This window comes from Atractosteus spatula, chromosome 1 (assembly GCF_055471065.1).
Source record: "Atractosteus spatula isolate fAtrSpa1 chromosome 1, fAtrSpa1.hap1, whole genome shotgun sequence".
NCBI classification, from domain to species: Eukaryota; Metazoa; Chordata; class Actinopteri; order Semionotiformes; family Lepisosteidae; genus Atractosteus; species Atractosteus spatula.
This window is the reverse complement of record NC_142706.1, coordinates 76,929,045-76,946,919: the sequence shown is the minus strand read 5'-3', so window position 1 is coordinate 76,946,919 and position 17,875 is coordinate 76,929,045. Positions and strand designations below refer to the sequence as shown.

The 17,875-nt window shown below is 46.7% G+C and overlaps 1 protein-coding gene across 7 annotated transcripts in view; it reads left to right on the top strand.

Moving 5' to 3' along the window:
* The window catches only part of dysf (dysferlin, limb girdle muscular dystrophy 2B (autosomal recessive)), a 130,060-nt gene that overhangs the window by 46,113 nt on the left and 66,072 nt on the right, over positions 1–17,875 (top strand). For 4 of the 7 annotated variants that reach the window (XM_088919827.1, XM_088919825.1, XM_088919826.1 and 1 more), the window contains exons 15-25: positions 65–108; positions 1,292–1,374; positions 6,732–6,764; positions 8,043–8,158; positions 8,497–8,610; positions 12,593–12,770; positions 14,532–14,656; positions 15,007–15,113; positions 15,525–15,720; positions 16,066–16,212; positions 17,124–17,255. In XM_088919827.1, coding sequence (XP_088775953.1) covers positions 65–108; positions 1,292–1,374; positions 6,732–6,764; positions 8,043–8,158; positions 8,497–8,610; positions 12,593–12,770; positions 14,532–14,656; positions 15,007–15,113; positions 15,525–15,720; positions 16,066–16,212; positions 17,124–17,255 — 1,275 coding nt within the window. The remainder of the gene's footprint in view (positions 1–64; positions 109–1,291; positions 1,375–6,731; positions 6,765–8,042; positions 8,159–8,496; positions 8,611–12,592; positions 12,771–14,531; positions 14,657–15,006; positions 15,114–15,524; positions 15,721–16,065; positions 16,213–17,123; positions 17,256–17,875) is intronic. The other 3 variants (XM_088919824.1, XM_088919829.1, XM_088919828.1) reach the window with 1 other exon arrangement.

Below are 17,875 nucleotides of genomic sequence, written 5' to 3'. Positions count from 1 at the left end.
GCACAGGGTACAGGGCTAAATGTACAGAAAGAATATGCTCTGACAGTGGTCTCCCTCTTTACAGTTCCCCTCTATGTGTGAGAAAATGAAAATCCGAATCCTAGACTGGTAAGTCAATACTCACCCTGATATGCCCACTGCCTAAACATTTGCCATTCATCCAATTTCCTGAGTGCTTTGTCCTATACAGAGTTGTGCAGGAGTGGGACTCCATCCCAGCAAGCAACAGGCATAAGGCAGGATACACCTTCAAAATGACCCCAGCCCATTGCGGGACTCACACAGACACAGACATGCACACACTCACACTCAAGCTTCCCCACAAGCCTACTTACCAGTATGTCTGGACTGTGGGAGGAAACACTCCAAACACATTTTATTTACAGTTATTTCATGATCAATAAGTTTTGATCATAGTGATGACAGTTATGGTCTTTTTCAGTTATTTCCTGTACAGATTGTTGGTATTTATGTGTGCACCTGTCATGGATTGTGACCCCTAAATGCGGGAGCTGCTTTTTTATTGATTACACCATTGAGCAAATGTAAGGGTGCTAGGACCCCAGCTACTGGACCCAGAGTCCCAAAGGAGACGTCCAGCAGCACTCTTCTCTGTGTAGGGTCTCTGGGGGCTCTGAGCACCCTCTTCAGTCTGACTCTCCTGCACAGCCTGTCCCCACCTACCCTGTTCACCTCTGTGTTCAGCTCTGGGTAAAAGGTGGGGGCAGACAGTGCTGGGGTCTTCCTGCTCTGCTCACTGTAGAGTCACTGGTGTCTGAGTGTTCTCCTGGGGGCTGTTGGGCAGACACTGCCATTGGCTTTTTGCCGTTGTCTCATTCTCCGGGGGATGATGTCTAGCTTGTGGGCAGAGCTAATTGCTCAGGGCTCATTGAGGAACTGTCTATATACAGATTTGGCCAGGTGGAAGAATGCATTATGTAGCGCTCATTCCCAGTATGACCCTGCCGTATGTACACAGTCAGACCTGTGTCATAGTTCGCGTCACCTCTGGATTGTCTCTAATTGCCCGGACTCTGTGTTAACAGGGTCTTTGATCAGTGGGAGGAAGCTCAGAGAACAAGGTGTGAACTGCACCAACACTTAGGGTGACACTGGCCATTGAGTGCAACTTACATCCCCACCTTGACACCTTTCATCCCACACCCATTATCTCCCTCTGTGACACACCTCCAGGTGTTTTCTCCATGTAACCTTGAGCTATAACCATGTGAAGTTTTTGCATGATCTGAACGTGTGTTTCTTAAAGACACTTCCTCGTTCTCTCTGGCAGGGACCGAGCAACTCACAACGATGTGATCGGCACAACACACCTGTGCATGTCCAAGATCTCTGCTCCGGGAGGGGAGATTGAAGGTAGGGAGGCTGGGGCTGTGGAGCACGCTGGACTGATTAACACAGTGGTGCAGTGCGGTGGGCCGCTAACCCCACTGTACCTGGGGGATAATGGGCTGTGCTAGGAGGTGGTGGGAGCCTTGCTCTGCTGTGTTGGAAAATGCATGCGGTTAATTCACTCTTGCAATCACAGAAGGCAGTGTTCATGTCACTTATCACTATTGCAGATTTTACGCCACAGGATGCATATAGTATCTCCTACTACATGGGTAGTCAAATACGTGATCAACCCTGTCCGCCCACTGCAGGATTTTAACCTAGCCAGCTCTTTAACTGTTTGATCCACTAATAATCACCTCTACAGTTAATTAAAGGGCTGGTTGTTCAAGACGTACGTGCTAAATGTAACGGGAGGTTTGGTATGTTAATACCCCTGGCCTCACAGATTTTTATTTAGTGGGGCTGCTCTTTACTGAGACCTCTCACCCACTTCTGATACAGGGATCACACAAACCAGACATGCAGCCTTGCTTTTTATGTCATGGTTTTAAATATCTTTGTTGCTACACAGTTGTCGCTCCTGCTGAGGCATCTGCAGAGGTCTGACACTGAGTGTCTATAAACAACACTGTTTAGAGTCGAGACAAGACCAACCAACCAATGAGACTGGTGGTTCTGTGGCTGAGGCTGTGACTGGCCTTCCTCAGGGGTATCAGGAGACCAGAGCGCTGTGCTGTGTGTGCAAAGACCTTGGCCTTCTGCTTATGAGCGGTTGGTTGGCGTGGCTTGGTGTATTTCTACAGAGCATGGGGACTGAGATGTGTTCTGTATTCAAAGGACTGGGCTGTATTCCTGAACTGTTCATCACCATTTTTCCTCTTATGACAAAAAAAAATACAAAATCCCTGAATGATTTGATCACTCAAATTAAGAAAAACCAACTAGAGATTTAAGTCTACCTCCCCAAAGATTTATGTGACACTGTTGCAACATTTTTCTTACAAAGATGAAGACTGTGTGAATGTGGCATCGGTTCGTGTGTGTTGAGAGACTGTGGCCTGAAGAGCTTTAAGATCTGCTGCTCCAAACGTGACCTGAGCACCAAGCGGTTCCTCGGCCTTTTGTGCCAGGATGGCTCCAGGAAGCATCAGGCTCCAGTGCCAGGAGGTCCACTCTGTGTGTGTCCTCCAGTTAGTTGTTTTCGGATGCATTGAACTGTTGAGGAGTCACAGGTGCTTGCAGGCTTGTTTCAGTCCTGTATTAATGAGGACTAGATCTCACATCAGTGCCCCTTCTCATGGCGTCCCTTGTAATGCCTTTATTAGAGTTTACTGCAGTTTACCCTAGTAAAAGCAGACTGAATTGTAATAAAGCTGAGTGACATAATTACAAAGCATGAATGCATATAGTTAAGTGTTATGTAAACCAGTGAAAACTATAGCAAAGAAATTGCAGTGTTATTAAGGTAAAATCATGCCAATGGCATGACATGGTCATGCTGCAACACATCAATCATGCTCCACTGCAGTGCTAGATGCAAAAAAGCTGTTTCATTGCTTAATTTATCCTGAATATTTACCAGTTGAATTGTTAAGGAGCAATGGCAGAATTGTGTTAAGTACCAAAATTGTGTACTGGGGTGAATTGGTGTACCTGCAGGGTGAGCAGCCCTAAAGCAGTCATCTGAGAATGAAATTTTACCATCCTCCTGCATGCTCCTGCAGGCTGTTGCTTGGTTGGTAGGAGCTGCATATGTTGAATTCACTGGCAAATTAACATGTCAGCAGTTATGTCCATATTGTGGCTTGTTTTGGATATCAAAAGAGAGTCAAGCCACCACATCTTGTTAGGCAGCTTGTATTGAAATATAATAAAAAAATAACACCATAGGGACAATAACAAAAATATTATTGCAATTTACTTTGATTGACGGTGTGTGTGAGTGTGTGAATGTGTGAGCGTGCAAATGTGTTTGTTTGTGTGCAAATCAGTCACTGTCTGGATCTGCAAAGCCCCGAATTATAAGCGTTCTGGAGCTCCTCTTTGGGCTGAGCCTCGATTAAAGTAGAATACTCATCAAGATGGTGTCGACCAGCCAGGGAGTGTTTCAGTACAGCTGTAAGAATGCCATGACACAAGAGCAGTTAGCACAGAACTGGCCTCTGTGCTAGAGAAGGCAGCCCAGGTCTTTACTGTCTTTTCTCTGTCTCACTGCTCCCCTGTGGTCCACAGTCCCCCTCACAGTCCTTCCTCCTGCTGCTCTCGGTGTGGAGCAGACTGCCTGGCTCGGAGAGCGGGGTGATGTGGATAGAGAGCAGGAAGGGGAATTGGGACATGTTGAGGGAGAAGGAAGGGGACTGGGTGTGTCTCAGGAGAGGATCGTGTGAGAAAACACCACGACGAACCTAATCTTTCACCAGCTATCTCACCAGCAAGCACAAGGAGTATCCACTGATCATACTGTGGTCTAGAACACTGGCAGAAATTGGCCCCATTCCTCACCCAGACCCAAGACATGCAGGCCAGATGAGACCCATGAGTGGAGTGCTGGATGGGGTGGGTGGGCAGGCGTGTGTCTGTGGAATGAACTAGGGTGAGCGTGTGGGATGGGCTGTGTCCAAAGACACTGAGGAATTTGGAGACTCTATCCTGATGAATTCCTGCCACTGTCATGTGGGATTTCTTAAAGACTATGAAGTTGCACTTTAAGATTCACATAAAACCTGATGATATCTGAAGGGATAGTCCAGTTGCTGATATGTGTGATTTTCTTGGGATCTGAGAATTTTACCTGCTAACACAGTTACTAACACACAAACCTTTGTTGCTTTCTGATAACATCTTTTAGAAGTGCTGACTAAACCATTAGAGAGATAGACTGACTTTTTTTTAAAGTCAGCCTATCTATGAAAAAGGCAGATCTTATAGCATGTCCTTTACCATCAAGAATAAAACTAGTTGCATAAATGTGTCGGTTAGACAGTTCTACCTCTGTGACAGCCTGATCGTACACAACTACAGCAGCTCACTGGTGGCGTGTCTGGTGCTTCTTACGTTGATCTAAAATTAGATTGTCTTTACAATTTTCAGGGACAAATCCCTCCATGTTTTTTACAGGTACATTAAATTAATCTAATATATAAATCTTCTTTGGGGAAAGTGTTTTTGTTGCTTACTTTAGTAGGAAATCGAATACTTGACGCACTTAATGTGAATATTAAATTGCAACGTGCCATTAGTTCAGTCATTTCTGTTTTTTGCTTTGCTGATCTCACTTGGAGACACAGAGCAAAACAAGTACTCATGTGTCACAGCAACACGCAGAGAGTTTGCAGGGAGGAGAATGTCCACATGGTTAGGGTGAGACATGCATCCTTTTACAGCCTACAACAGGAAGGATGCCAGACAGGGCAGAACACAATAAGAACAGTGAAAGAAAAGTAGCAGGAGTCTGATCAGTTTCTGAACTGGCTTTCGTCAAGACCCACCACCCCTCCTGGGCTCCGAATGGCATTTTTCTTTACTGAGAGCAGCATTAACACATGGCAGCCTGATCTGCTCAGATCTCAGAAGTTATCCAGGCCCGGGCTGATCAGGACTGGGGAGGGAGACCTCTGAGGACAAGCAGGATGAGGCTGTAAGTGGTGCTGTGGATCAGTACCCCAGCTCTCTTCCCTCCTGACCAGTACCCCTACATTTCCCTTGAATTTAACTGCTGAAGTAGTTTGTCACTACAGGCGCAGAATGGCTGCTCTGTGTCGTCCAGCTGGGACTGCAGTTCAGAGGTTGTGGAAGTGGATCTCCTCCTAATGTAAAAACACTTTGGCATCTTTTGAGATGAAAAGTACTCTATAAATCGAAGGAATTAATTCATTCATGACTTGCAACCTGTTCAATCCTGACATCAGAGCACTGTACAGTGTGCACACAACAGGGAACACAACAACAATGACAATAATGAATAAATAATAATACATTTATAGCTTCTGTACAATAGTTCACATATAAAAACACTTGTGCTTTATATAAATCAGACCCATAAAAACTTGCACATAAAAAGCCAGATGAAAAGCAGCAGCAGTCTCTCCTTGAGTGAGTGGAGATGCACGAGAGCAGGCGCTATTGCTCACTGTGTGGCACCAGGCCTCGCATGGGAAAAGAAGACTCAGATCATTTGTGTACCAGCAGGACAAACAAGGAGAAAGGAGTCCAGTTTTAGTAGGAGGTACATGGTAAGTAGTTTGCATTAGTGTCTCAGTCCCCAGAAGGCCACATTCCCTAAAAGCTTACCATTAGCAGGAGGTGGCCAGGCAGGTGGCCTTGTCCTCAGAAAAGACCAGTCGCTTCTGAGCTAGGAATTTGACATGCTGAGTAAAGCCAAAACAATCCAAAATAGCTGTTTGTGAAACAGTATATACATATAAATAACCAGGAAGTAGAACATTTGTAAAGGTTCAACATAGTCATATTAATAGCTCTCAGATTGAAACCCAATAGCAGGTTTAGGGGCACAGTATATCACAATGTAAAGCACAGGTTAAGAATCCTAATAAAATCTTGCATTCAGAGGACGCGACATTCAGCATAGAGACCATATTTCAACCAGTCTCCACCTTGAAGGACTGCTAAACCACAATCCTGTGAGCTGCTTCAGCATCTGCTGGTCAGTTCTGTGCAGTCAGGCTCGAGTGTGATATCTGTGTGCTGATCTGCTAAGATCCTTTCTGAGGGAGGCAGCTCTGTCACACCAGGGATCTGCGGATTCGATTAGCTGAAGAGGGTAATTCTTCTGATTCCCTCCATTAGAGGTGAAGGTTTACGTTTATCTGTTTAACTGGATTTGTAGATCAGTGGTTTTGTAGTCTGGCTGAGTTGAGTTTATTTTCTTTCAAATGTGTCATTATTAGCTCCTGATTTTTTGTACAAAGAACTCATTAAAAAAATAGACTCAGCGGATGAAAACTATCTGAAATGCACAGCACTGTAAAATTTGTTATTATTAGGTTAATGTTTATCTTTATTACAGGCCCTTGCAGATGATTGCCGGGCATCAGAAGTATTTGTCATGTCTTGTTTTTACATTTTCTGTCTGAAACATTAGTCTTTGACTGTGTATCTCTATCCACTGCACTTGTCTGAAATGATGAGCAAGTTAGTGGAAAGCTCTAAATTATACTAATATTCATGTGCAATAAAGTACTCATTAGTGGTTCTGTATATTTCCAGACCACAGAACAACGAACCCAGTTAAAAAATGATAAAACGTTGCTAGAAATCGAAGCTCTCTTGGTGTGCACCTCTGTACTGTGTGATCTGCTGTTTCCTTGAAGCCCCATGCTAACTAGCTCCTAATGTGTATCCATCTCTCTGTGCTTCAGATGACTTACCACCGAAGACCCTCACAAACAGCTGTACGTCTGGTACATCATTTCTCTCCTTTGTGATGTTACACTTAATGCTGCCATAGTCACTCCCACAGCAGTGTTCCCCAGCAATGGCTTCTATATGACGAAAAAGGAATGTTTTCTTATAATGCTGTGTGATAGGCAATGTTGTCATTGGTACCAGGAATCTTTCTAAGTGCTCTTCTCTGGAATTATTCTTGTTCCACTATGTGAAGTTTTATTAACTCTGCTCAGAATGTGGCAAAGCTCTACAGAGATTTTGTTTTCAGAGAAACAGCAATATAATACAGCACCACCCCAGAAGATAATAAAATGGTTTGTGTCTCTTGCTAAGACACTCACATAAAAACGTGGACTCTCAGGTCCAACTGTGTCTTAGAGGAATCCGAAGAATTCCTTATATGCACTATAATTCAAGTTTTAGATGTTAACAAATAATGATAACCATGTTTACCAGTTTTCTGAGTATGTGTTTCTGAGTCAAAACAACACTGTAACTGATGATTTACACAGCTGTAAAAATATATGGTTTTATTAGAATATTGTAAAATGCCTTGTTGATCCATTCATGAAACAGGTGAGTTTGGATCTTTTTGTGATCTTAACACTATATCCACTGAAAACTATATATTTGGACACAGACAAGGAAAGGCAATAAAACTGTAGTTAATTGATCCAAGTATCTTGTCTAGCCAGTTCTTGGAAGACGCTAAGACACTGACATCAACTATATGACTGGGTAGTTTGTTCTAAACTTCCAAAACTCTTTGGGTAAATAAGTGCCCCCTGTTCTAGGTTTTAAATGTTGTTGCACATAGTTTCTGCTTGTGTCCTCTGGTTTGTGTTTCACTGTTTATTTTGAAATCCTCTTGATTGACTGGTCAGTGCCCTTGAGGATTTTCAATGCTTGTATCAGGTCCTCTCGTAATATCCTCTGTTCATAATAGACCTGTCACTCCAAGAGTAGACCTGATTTCCTTCAATAACTAAGCTAAATGAAATATACACATTAACAACATTTGACATGTATTTCCTCACAGGGAGGATTTGTTCTGTGTTCACTGAAAGACAGGCAATTACTAAATCACTGAATTCAGCCTCTGCTGAATGGCACTGGCCTTGCCAAGACTTTGACAGAACGCCGACTCTGTTAACAATTAGACCCAGACGTCAGTCCATGGGCAGTTCAAGCACTCGGTGTCCTGGGTGTCCTGAGTATTGAATAAGCTGTTAATGAGTGTTTATGCTTCTTCTTAATCACCTTTGTGTTTTCTGTACCCCCAGTTGATGACAGCCTGGGGTTCCTGCCCACCTTTGGGCCTTGCTATGTCAACGTCTATGGCAGCCCCCGGGAGTTCAGCACATTCTCGGACCCCTACGAGGCTCTCAATCTGGGCAAGGTGCAGTGCTACATGCTTCATTGTGCCGAGTGTTTCATGGTAGTCCGCCTTTCACAACACGACAAAGCACGTGAGACACAGAGAAGCCCATTTCCCTCTCCTGCTCTCTCCCTGTTCAACCTCTTTCCCTCTCCTGCTCTCTCCCTGTTCAACCTCTTTCCCTCTCCTGCTCTCTCCCTGTTTGGCACATTTCTCTCCATCGATTACTTCAATGTTAATAATCACAGTTCTCCCTTAGAACACAACCCTTCTGGGGGACTGCCTCTACTATTCCAGAAGGGTGCAGATATGAATGTAGTGAATGCCAGCGATCTGATTCGTGCCCTGTGTGCCTGCAGGGAGAGGGAGTGGCGTACCGTGGCCGCATCCTCCTGGAGCTCAGCACCAAGCTGGCAGAGCGTGTCGAGCAGAAGGTGGAGGATATTCCCAACGATGATTTGTTGGTGGTGGAGGTGAGAATGTACTCTCAGCGCTTTCTGGGAAAGACTTTGCACTATTTACTGAGAGAAAACAAAACCTACAGTGTGCTTATTGTGACACCACACCCTGACACACTGCTCACTTATACTACAGCCTGACACACTGCTCACTATGACACTACACCCTGACACACTGCTCACTGACACTACACCCTGACACACTGCTCACTATGACACTACAGCCTGATACACTGCTCACTTATACTACAGCCTGACACACTGCTCACTGACACTACAGCCTGACACACTGCTCACTTATACTACAGCCTGACACACTGCTCACTGAGACACTACAGCCTGACACACTGCTCACTGACACTACAGCCTGACACACTGCTCACTTATACTACAGCCTGACACACTGCTCACTGAGACACTACAGCCTGACACACTGCTCACTTATACTACAGCCTGACACACTGCTCACTGAGACACTACAGCCTGACACACTGCTCACTATGACACTACAGCCTGACACACTGCTCACTGACACTACAGCCTGACACACTGCTCACTGAGACACTACACCCTGACACACTGCTCACTGAGACACTACAGCCTGACACACTGCTCACTGACACTACAGCCTGACACACTGCACACTGACACTACAGCCTGACACACTGCTCACTGAGACACTACAGCCTGACACACTGCTCACTGACACTACAGCCTGACACACTGCTCACTTATACTACAGCCTGACACACTGCTCACTGAGACACTACAGCCTGACACACTGCTCACTGACACTACAGCCTGACACACTGCTCACTTATACTACAGCCTGACACACTGCTCACTGAGACACTACAGCCTGACACACTGCTCACTGACACTACAGCCTGACACACTGCTCACTGAGACACTACAGCCTGACACACTGCTCACTGACACTACAACCTGACACACTACTCACTGAGACACTACAGCCTGACACACTGCACACTGAGACACTACACCCTGACACACTGCTCACTGACACTACAGCCTGACACACTGCTCACTTATACTACAGCCTGACACACTGCTCACTATGACACTACAGCCTGACACACTGCTCACTGACACTACAGCCTGACACACTGCTCACTTATACTACAGCCTGACACACTGCTCACTGAGACACTACAGCCTGACACACTGCTCACTGACACTACAGCCTGACACACTGCACACTGACACTACAGCCTGACACACTGCTCACTGAGACACTACAGCCTGACACACTGCTCACTGACACTACAGCCTGACACACTGCTCACTTATACTACAGCCTGACACACTGCTCACTGAGACACTACAGCCTGACACACTGTTCACTGACACTACAGCCTGACACACTGCTCACTTATACTACAGCCTGACACACTGCTCACTGAGACACTACAGCCTGACACACTGCTCACTGACACTACAGCCTGACACACTGCTCACTGAGACACTACAGCCTGACACACTGCTCACTGACACTACAACCTGACACACTACTCACTGAGACACTACAGCCTGACACACTGCACACTGAGACACTACACCCTGACACACTGCTCACTGACACTACAGCCTGACACACTGCTCACTTACACTACAGCCTGACACACTGCTCACTGACACTACAGCCTGACACACTGCTCACTGAGACACTACAGCCTGACACACTGCTTACTGAGACACTACAGCCTGACACACTGCTCACTGACACTACAGCCTGACACACTGCTCACTGAGACACTACAGCCTGACACACTGCTCACTGAGACACTACACCCTGTCACACTGCTCACTTACACTACAGCCTGACACACTGCTCACTGAGACACTACACCCTGACACACTGCTCACTGAGACATTACACCCTGTCACACTGCTCACTTACACTACAGCCTGACACACTGCTCACTGAGACACTACACCCTGACACACTGCTCACTGACACTATAGCCTGACACACTGCTCACTTACACTACAGCCTGACACACTGCTCACTGAGACACTACACCCTGACACACTGCTCACTGACACTATAGCCTGACACACTGCTCACTTACACTACAGCCTGACACACTGCTCACTGAGACACTACACCCTGACACACTGCTCACTGACACTACAGCCTGACACACTGCTCACTGAGACACTACACCCTGACACACTGCTCACTGACACTACACCCTGACACACTGCTCACTGACACTACAGCCTGACACACTGCTCACTATGACACTACAGCCTGACACACTGCTCACTATGACACTACACCCTGACACACTGCTCACTGAGACACTACAGCCTGACACACTGCTCACTGACACTACAGCCTGACACACTGCTCACTATGACACTACACCCTGACACACTGCTCACTGAGACACTACACCCTGTCACACTGCTCACTGAGACACTACAGCCTGACACACTGCTCACTGACACTACAACCTGACACACTACTCACTGAGACACTACAGCCTGACACACTGCACAATGAGACACTACACCCTGACACACTGCTCACTGACACTACAGCCTGACACACTGCTCACTTACACTACAGCCTGACACACTGCTCACTGACACTACAGCCTGACACACTGCTCACTGAGACACTACAGCCTGACACACTGCTCACTGACACTACAGCCTGACACACTGCTCACTGAGACACTACAGCCTGACACACTGCTCACTGAGACACTACACCCTGTCACACTGCTCACTTACACTACAGCCTGACACACTGCTCACTGAGACACTACACCCTGACACACTGCTCACTGAGACATTACACCCTGTCACACTGCTCACTTACACTACAGCCTGACACACTGCTCACTGAGACACTACACCCTGACACACTGCTCACTGACACTATAGCCTGACACACTGCTCACTTACACTACAGCCTGACACACTGCTCACTGAGACACTACACCCTGACACACTGCTCACTGACACTATAGCCTGACACACTGCTCACTTACACTACAGCCTGACACACTGCTCACTGACACTACAGCCTGACACACTGCTCACTGAGACACTACAGCCTGACATACTGCTCACTGAGACACTACACCCTGACACACTGCTCACTGACACTACACCCTGACACACTGCTCACTGACACTACAGCCTGACACACTGCTCACTATGACACTACAGCCTGACACACTGCTCACTATGACACTACACCCTGACACACTGCTCACTGAGACACTACAGCCTGACACACTGCTCACTGACACTACAGCCTGACACACTGCTCACTATGACACTACACCCTGACACACTGCTCACTGAGACACTACACCCTGTCACACTGCTCACTGAGACACTACAGCCTGACACACTGCTCACTGACACTACAACCTGACACACTACTCACTGAGACACTACAGCCTGACACACTGCACAATGAGACACTACACCCTGACACACTGCTCACTGACACTACAGCCTGACACACTGCTCACTTACACTACAGCCTGACACACTGCTCACTGACACTACAGCCTGACACACTGCTCACTGAGACACTACAGCCTGACACACTGCTCACTGACACTACAGCCTGACACACTGCTCACTGAGACACTACAGCCTGACACACTGCTCACTGAGACACTACACCCTGTCACACTGCTCACTTACACTACAGCCTGACACACTGCTCACTGAGACACTACACCCTGACACACTGCTCACTGAGACATTACACCCTGTCACACTGCTCACTTACACTACAGCCTGACACACTGCTCACTGAGACACTACACCCTGACACACTGCTCACTGACACTATAGCCTGACACACTGCTCACTTTTCTACGTTTGTAGAAGACGTACATTGTTCTTTGGGTTGAAAATAAATGTGGCCCCTATTCTGGTGATGTCATTAAAACATGCCATAGTCTGTCGATGTCCTGAGCCCGTGTTTTGTCTGCGACTTTTCCAGAAGTTCATGAGGAAGAGGAAGTACTGCCTGTTTGCTGCCTTCTATTCTGCCACTCTGCTCCAGGACGTGGATGATGCCATACAGTTTGAAGTCAGCATTGGCAACTATGGCAATAAGTTTGACAACTCCTGCCTGCCTCTGGCCTCCACCACTCAGTACAGCCGGGCAGTATTCGATGGTGAGATCCCAGCTCCAGCCTCCAGGGGGTGTCAGTGTGCAGTTAATATTCTGGTTCAGTTGCTTATGGTCTGCAGTCTCATATCAGACTGCAAAACTCTTCAGCTGAGTGCTGTGAAGACATTATTGTTGCTTTCCTGTTGAATTTCTAGTGATATATGAAGGATTCTCTTTGCAGAAATATAAAATTCATTAACAATAGATGTACAAAGCTTTGTAGTTGAGCCACAAATATGAAACATTAAAAAGAAGAACTAGTAAAAAGCAAGATTGATCAATCCATTGATACAATTAAATAATTTTTATTTAGTATAGCGCCAATGGCTACAAGTTACCACAGAGTTTTTGGACATATGCATTAAGTAATATACAATAAAAAACAATAACAAAATGACATAAAAAGAGACTTAATACAAGCATCAGGCCTAAAGTAAACATCCACATCTACATACAGTTATACACAACAAATCTAACACTACAGTTCTTGTTGTAAAATTCTTTTGATCTGTTGATGATAAAACTGTTAATATTAAGAACATAAAAAAGTTCAAACGAGGGAAGGCCGGGTGGCCCCCTTGCTCGTTTTGTAGTTAGTAGATAATTGAGTGAAATATGTTATCCAGCTGTTTCTTGAAAGAAGCCAGGGTATCCGCTTCAACAACTTCCCAGTTTTAGCATTCCCTCCTTATCTGTGCCCTTTGTTTTCTCTTAAATGGTTCTAAATCCACCCACATGCCTTTCCCTGAACACCTACTGCCTGTAATTAGAGAATTAATCCTTAATGAAGGACCTTATAAAGCACCATATCGTACACTCCTTACGTGTACACTATGGTTGAAAGCTAAGTAACAGGATAGTTACAAGACCTACACTTTCTAAACCCTTGTTGACTATCGTCTAGAAGCCTATTTCCATCTACAGGAGGTATTTATTTTATTTACTTCTAGTAATTGTTTCCATATCCTGACATAGAAGCCAGACTAATTGCTCTATAATGACTTGGTTCAGTCTTCCCCCCTTCCCATGAAAGGGCACTTCATTAGCAATTCTGCAGTCCCTGAGTGCGCCCCTGTCTGAAGGGACTGACGGAAGAGTTGGTAAGATCCTGTCAGGCCCTGCGGGGGGTTGATTAATCTCGAGTGCTTCTAGTACCCAAAACTCTTCTCCCTCTTCTGTGCTGATACCGTCCATTACAGACCTGTGTCCTTCTGTTGCCTGAGGCCTGTTGTTGACTGCTTCCTCAGTGAGCACCTGAGAGAAACAGGTAAAGATTTATTCCATGCTGAAAGGAAAAGAAAAGAGACACACAATGTTTAGGCTATGGAGCCTTATTCAGGTGTCATCTCACCAAAACGTTTTATGTCTCTTTTCTTGTCCTTTCAGCTGGAATAAACCTTGACCTGTTCCTTTGCAGCCTACACATGCTGACGCAGCTCCCTGTCTGAGAGGACTGCTTGATTAGTACACCAGTCACTTACCCTTTTTTTTGCCAGACATTTCCCTTCATTGTCCCAGATGCAGGATCCATTTATCTTTATCCTTCTTAGTTGTTGTGTGCGATAGTACTGAAGGAATCATTTATGATCATTTTAGGCTCCAAAACAACATACCTTTCCATATCTCCTTTGAGCTGTCGAATGTATATGTGGGTTTTAATTGACTTGCGCTGGGATGACGTTATATGTGCAGTGTGTGTACAGTGTGTGCAGCTCAGTCCTCAGGTGGGCAGCCTGTTGACGCCGTTGTCTTGCCTGCCCTGCAGGGTGTCACTATTACTACCTGCCCTGGGGGAATGTGAAGCCCGTGGTGGTGCTGTCCTCAGAGTGGGAGGACGTGAAACCGCGCATCGACGCCCTCAACATGATGCTGCACATGGTGGAGCGCCTGGTGAGTCTGCAACAGCTGATCAGTGGTGCACAGCCCCAGCGCCCCAGGAGATCCGCCTCTGCCAGGCTCTCCTGTGCCAGCGTGCACTCTTTCTTCAGGGCTTCAGGGCAGCAGGCCCAACGGTCATACAGTCTGGACAAGGCTCTCGCCCAGTGTGAGGAGTACGGCAGTCGGACATTAGGAGTCTCTGCTTTAGTGACTCCTTGTAAGGGTAGTGTCCTAGCAGGACTTGTACTTTTGCATTGTTACAGGTGTGGAGAGAAGGTCGTCTCTAAACTGCTTGTCAGCCCTGCTGGCAGAGTCAGAGAACAAGGTCTGATTCTCTCTTCTCCTCTTTCCCCTCTGGTTAGGAAGCCAATCTGGAGCAGGTGCAGTTGGATCTGAAGGCAGGCAGTCTACTGGAGGAGGTGGACAGCAAGGTGTCCCGTCTCTTAGACGATGTCATCACTGACTGCAGGTATAATCCGGTTCGGTGGCTCATAGGGGTGGGGCCATGCAAAATCATCAAGGGGGGCCTACAGTAGTTCAGGTGGTCTTAGTCTCCTTTGGGCAGGGATAAGATACCATTTAAATTGACAAAATCTTAAACATCATGACAAATTAAAATCTAATAACTCGGGATGATGGTGTCATTAATTAGGAACAAAACAAAAGCAGAACTACAGAACAACATCAATGTATTTTAATATTCATAAAATAATATATTTGTGGAAATATTATTAATGTAAATGTTTTTAAGAGCAAACACTGTGTAAAGACATCCCTGGTGAAAGGCTAATTTGAATGGGACTGCGGGTTCGCAGATGACTCTGGGTGTCCCGATCCCTAGCTGGGCCGGCTCACTAACTCAACTTGCCGTGTGCTGCAGCCAGGAGCTCCCTGACCTGCAGAGCTGGCCCTGCGCTACACCCCTGGACAAGGCCAGACGCCACCTGCGCAGGAGCAACCTCCAGCAGATCCAGCAGGCGGCGCTGGCCCTCAGACACGGCCCTGCCACGGAGCTGGGCGTGGTGCTGGAGCAGGCGGAGGACTGGGCGCTGCGGCTCCGGGCCCTGGCCGAGGAGGTACGGCAGCAGGGGCTCAGGCTGGCTGGGTAGGAGCGTGGGGAGGGGTGCACAGAGCCGAGAGCCCCGGCGAACGGCTCAGGTGAGCGACAGAGGAGAGCAGAGAAGGAGAGGAAGAAGACTGAGACATTTTGATCCATGGCTGGTAAGGTCAGGAATTGTCAGGAAGAGTGGGTCCTCCCGCTCGCTGTGCAGGAGGTGGAAAAGCACAGCAGGGGTGGGGACAGATGTAGACAGGGGCAGGTGGAGGAATGGCTGAGGGAGCCTGAGGAGGACATTGACACGAAGCAGACACCGAGGGAAATCGAACAAGGCCGCGGACTCACAGCGCTGTCCCTCTCCCAGCCCCAGAACAGCCTCCCGGACATTGTGATCTGGATGCTGCAGGGGGATCGGCGACTCGCCTACTACAGAATTCCCGCTCATGAGGTCATCTACTCCCGGAGCCACTGCGGCAGGAGCTGCGGCCAGCTGCAGACCATCCGCATGAAGGTGAGCCGCAGGGCTGGTCCTGGTGCTGAATCTCTGGGTCGGCTGTGGCCACTGTTACCACAAGCTTTGCACAGCACATGGGTGTTTCGCAGGTTACGGATGATAAGTGTCTTGAGTTCTCACTTCCTTCCTATTTCCACCTTCACTGTATTAATGTGCTCAGGATTTTAAAGCACTCTGATGAGGACGTGAAGACTAAACGAAAAACCAAACAGATGTGATGTTTACTTGGCTAAATGTGGCATTTGTTCAGGTGAGTGGAGGGCAGTGAAAGAAACTGACAAATTTTAGTTGCCCAGGTATCCTGCTTCAAAGTCTCTGAGACATATTCTTCACAACCTCTTTAGAATGAAGCACTACTTTACCCAGAGGATTGCAGGAGTATGGAAGAAGCTGTTAAGCAGTCGTTGAAGCCATTTGCCTGGGTTCCTTAGAGAAAGTACAGAGTTCTCAACTCTAGAAATCCAATATTGTCCACAGTACCACTGAACACAATTCACCATTTGATATTTTTAATGTGCTAAAATGAACAAATGCAGACACAAAAATGAAGTAGCTGATTTTGGCCTTAACACCTGTGATGTTAATCAGTTCAGCTCAGCTTAATTTAATGTGCTTCATGGGCATGACCAATCCAGTACAGTAAAGCATGACAGGAGACAGATATTAACTACAACAGGTAATTAAAAATTACAGTGTCAAGAAATAGCTTAGTTGCTAATTCCAACCTAGTTGTCTTGCCTAGAGCCCTTAAACCAAGCTGGGTAAGAAAATGTGTCATTTTCTCTCATAGTGCTCCACCCACCACTGCCTGGTGAGCCAAGACTTCAGTTAATCTCTCTGATTGTGGACGTTACCAGATTTCACCGATGGGCAGTGTGTGGAGTGACTCTTGTGTGTGTTTTACGCAGTATCCTCAGAACGGCCAGCCGGACTTCAAGATCCCTGCACAGCTGCGTGTGCGGGTGTGGTTCGGCCTCTCGGCCGACACAAAGGAATTCAATCAGTTTGCCGAAGGGAAGCTGTCAGTGTTTGCAGAGACGGTGAGTGTCGGGAAGGCTGAGGGAGAACAGATCTGTCCATCTCACTCGGTGAAAAGATTCTTGGGAAAAGGACTTGGCGTTCACGTAGACACTCACTTACATCTTCCGGACAATGTGGGAAAACAATACTTAAGGCGAGATATATTCAGAGTGTGGAATTTAAATCCAGGGGTGTTCTGTTGAAAATGAGACAGTGCACCTCTCAGTGGTCATTAAAGATCCCCGGGCATTTCTCGAGAAGAGTAAGGAGTTATCCCGGTGTCTGGGCCAAATTTCCCCCCTTGGCCTTTACCGTGGCCTCCAAATTGTCCCCATGTATGATGGCCTGCACTTGCCCTGCGATGGACTGGCGCCCTGTCCAGGGTGCACCCTGCCTTGCGCTCGTTGCTTGCCGGGTAGGCTCCGGCTTCCCGCGACACCGTGTGGTGTAAAAGTGGTTTGGCAAATGACATGACATGACAAGAGACAATGGACTAGTAAGATCTCATTCAGAGTACTGAGTTTAATTTTGGTCACCGTGTTATAAAAATGATCTGGAATTAGATACTTTCTGGGACTTCATGGAATGTTCTGCACATACAGGCTGAAGGAACTAAACCTTTTTAGTTCCTTGACACAAG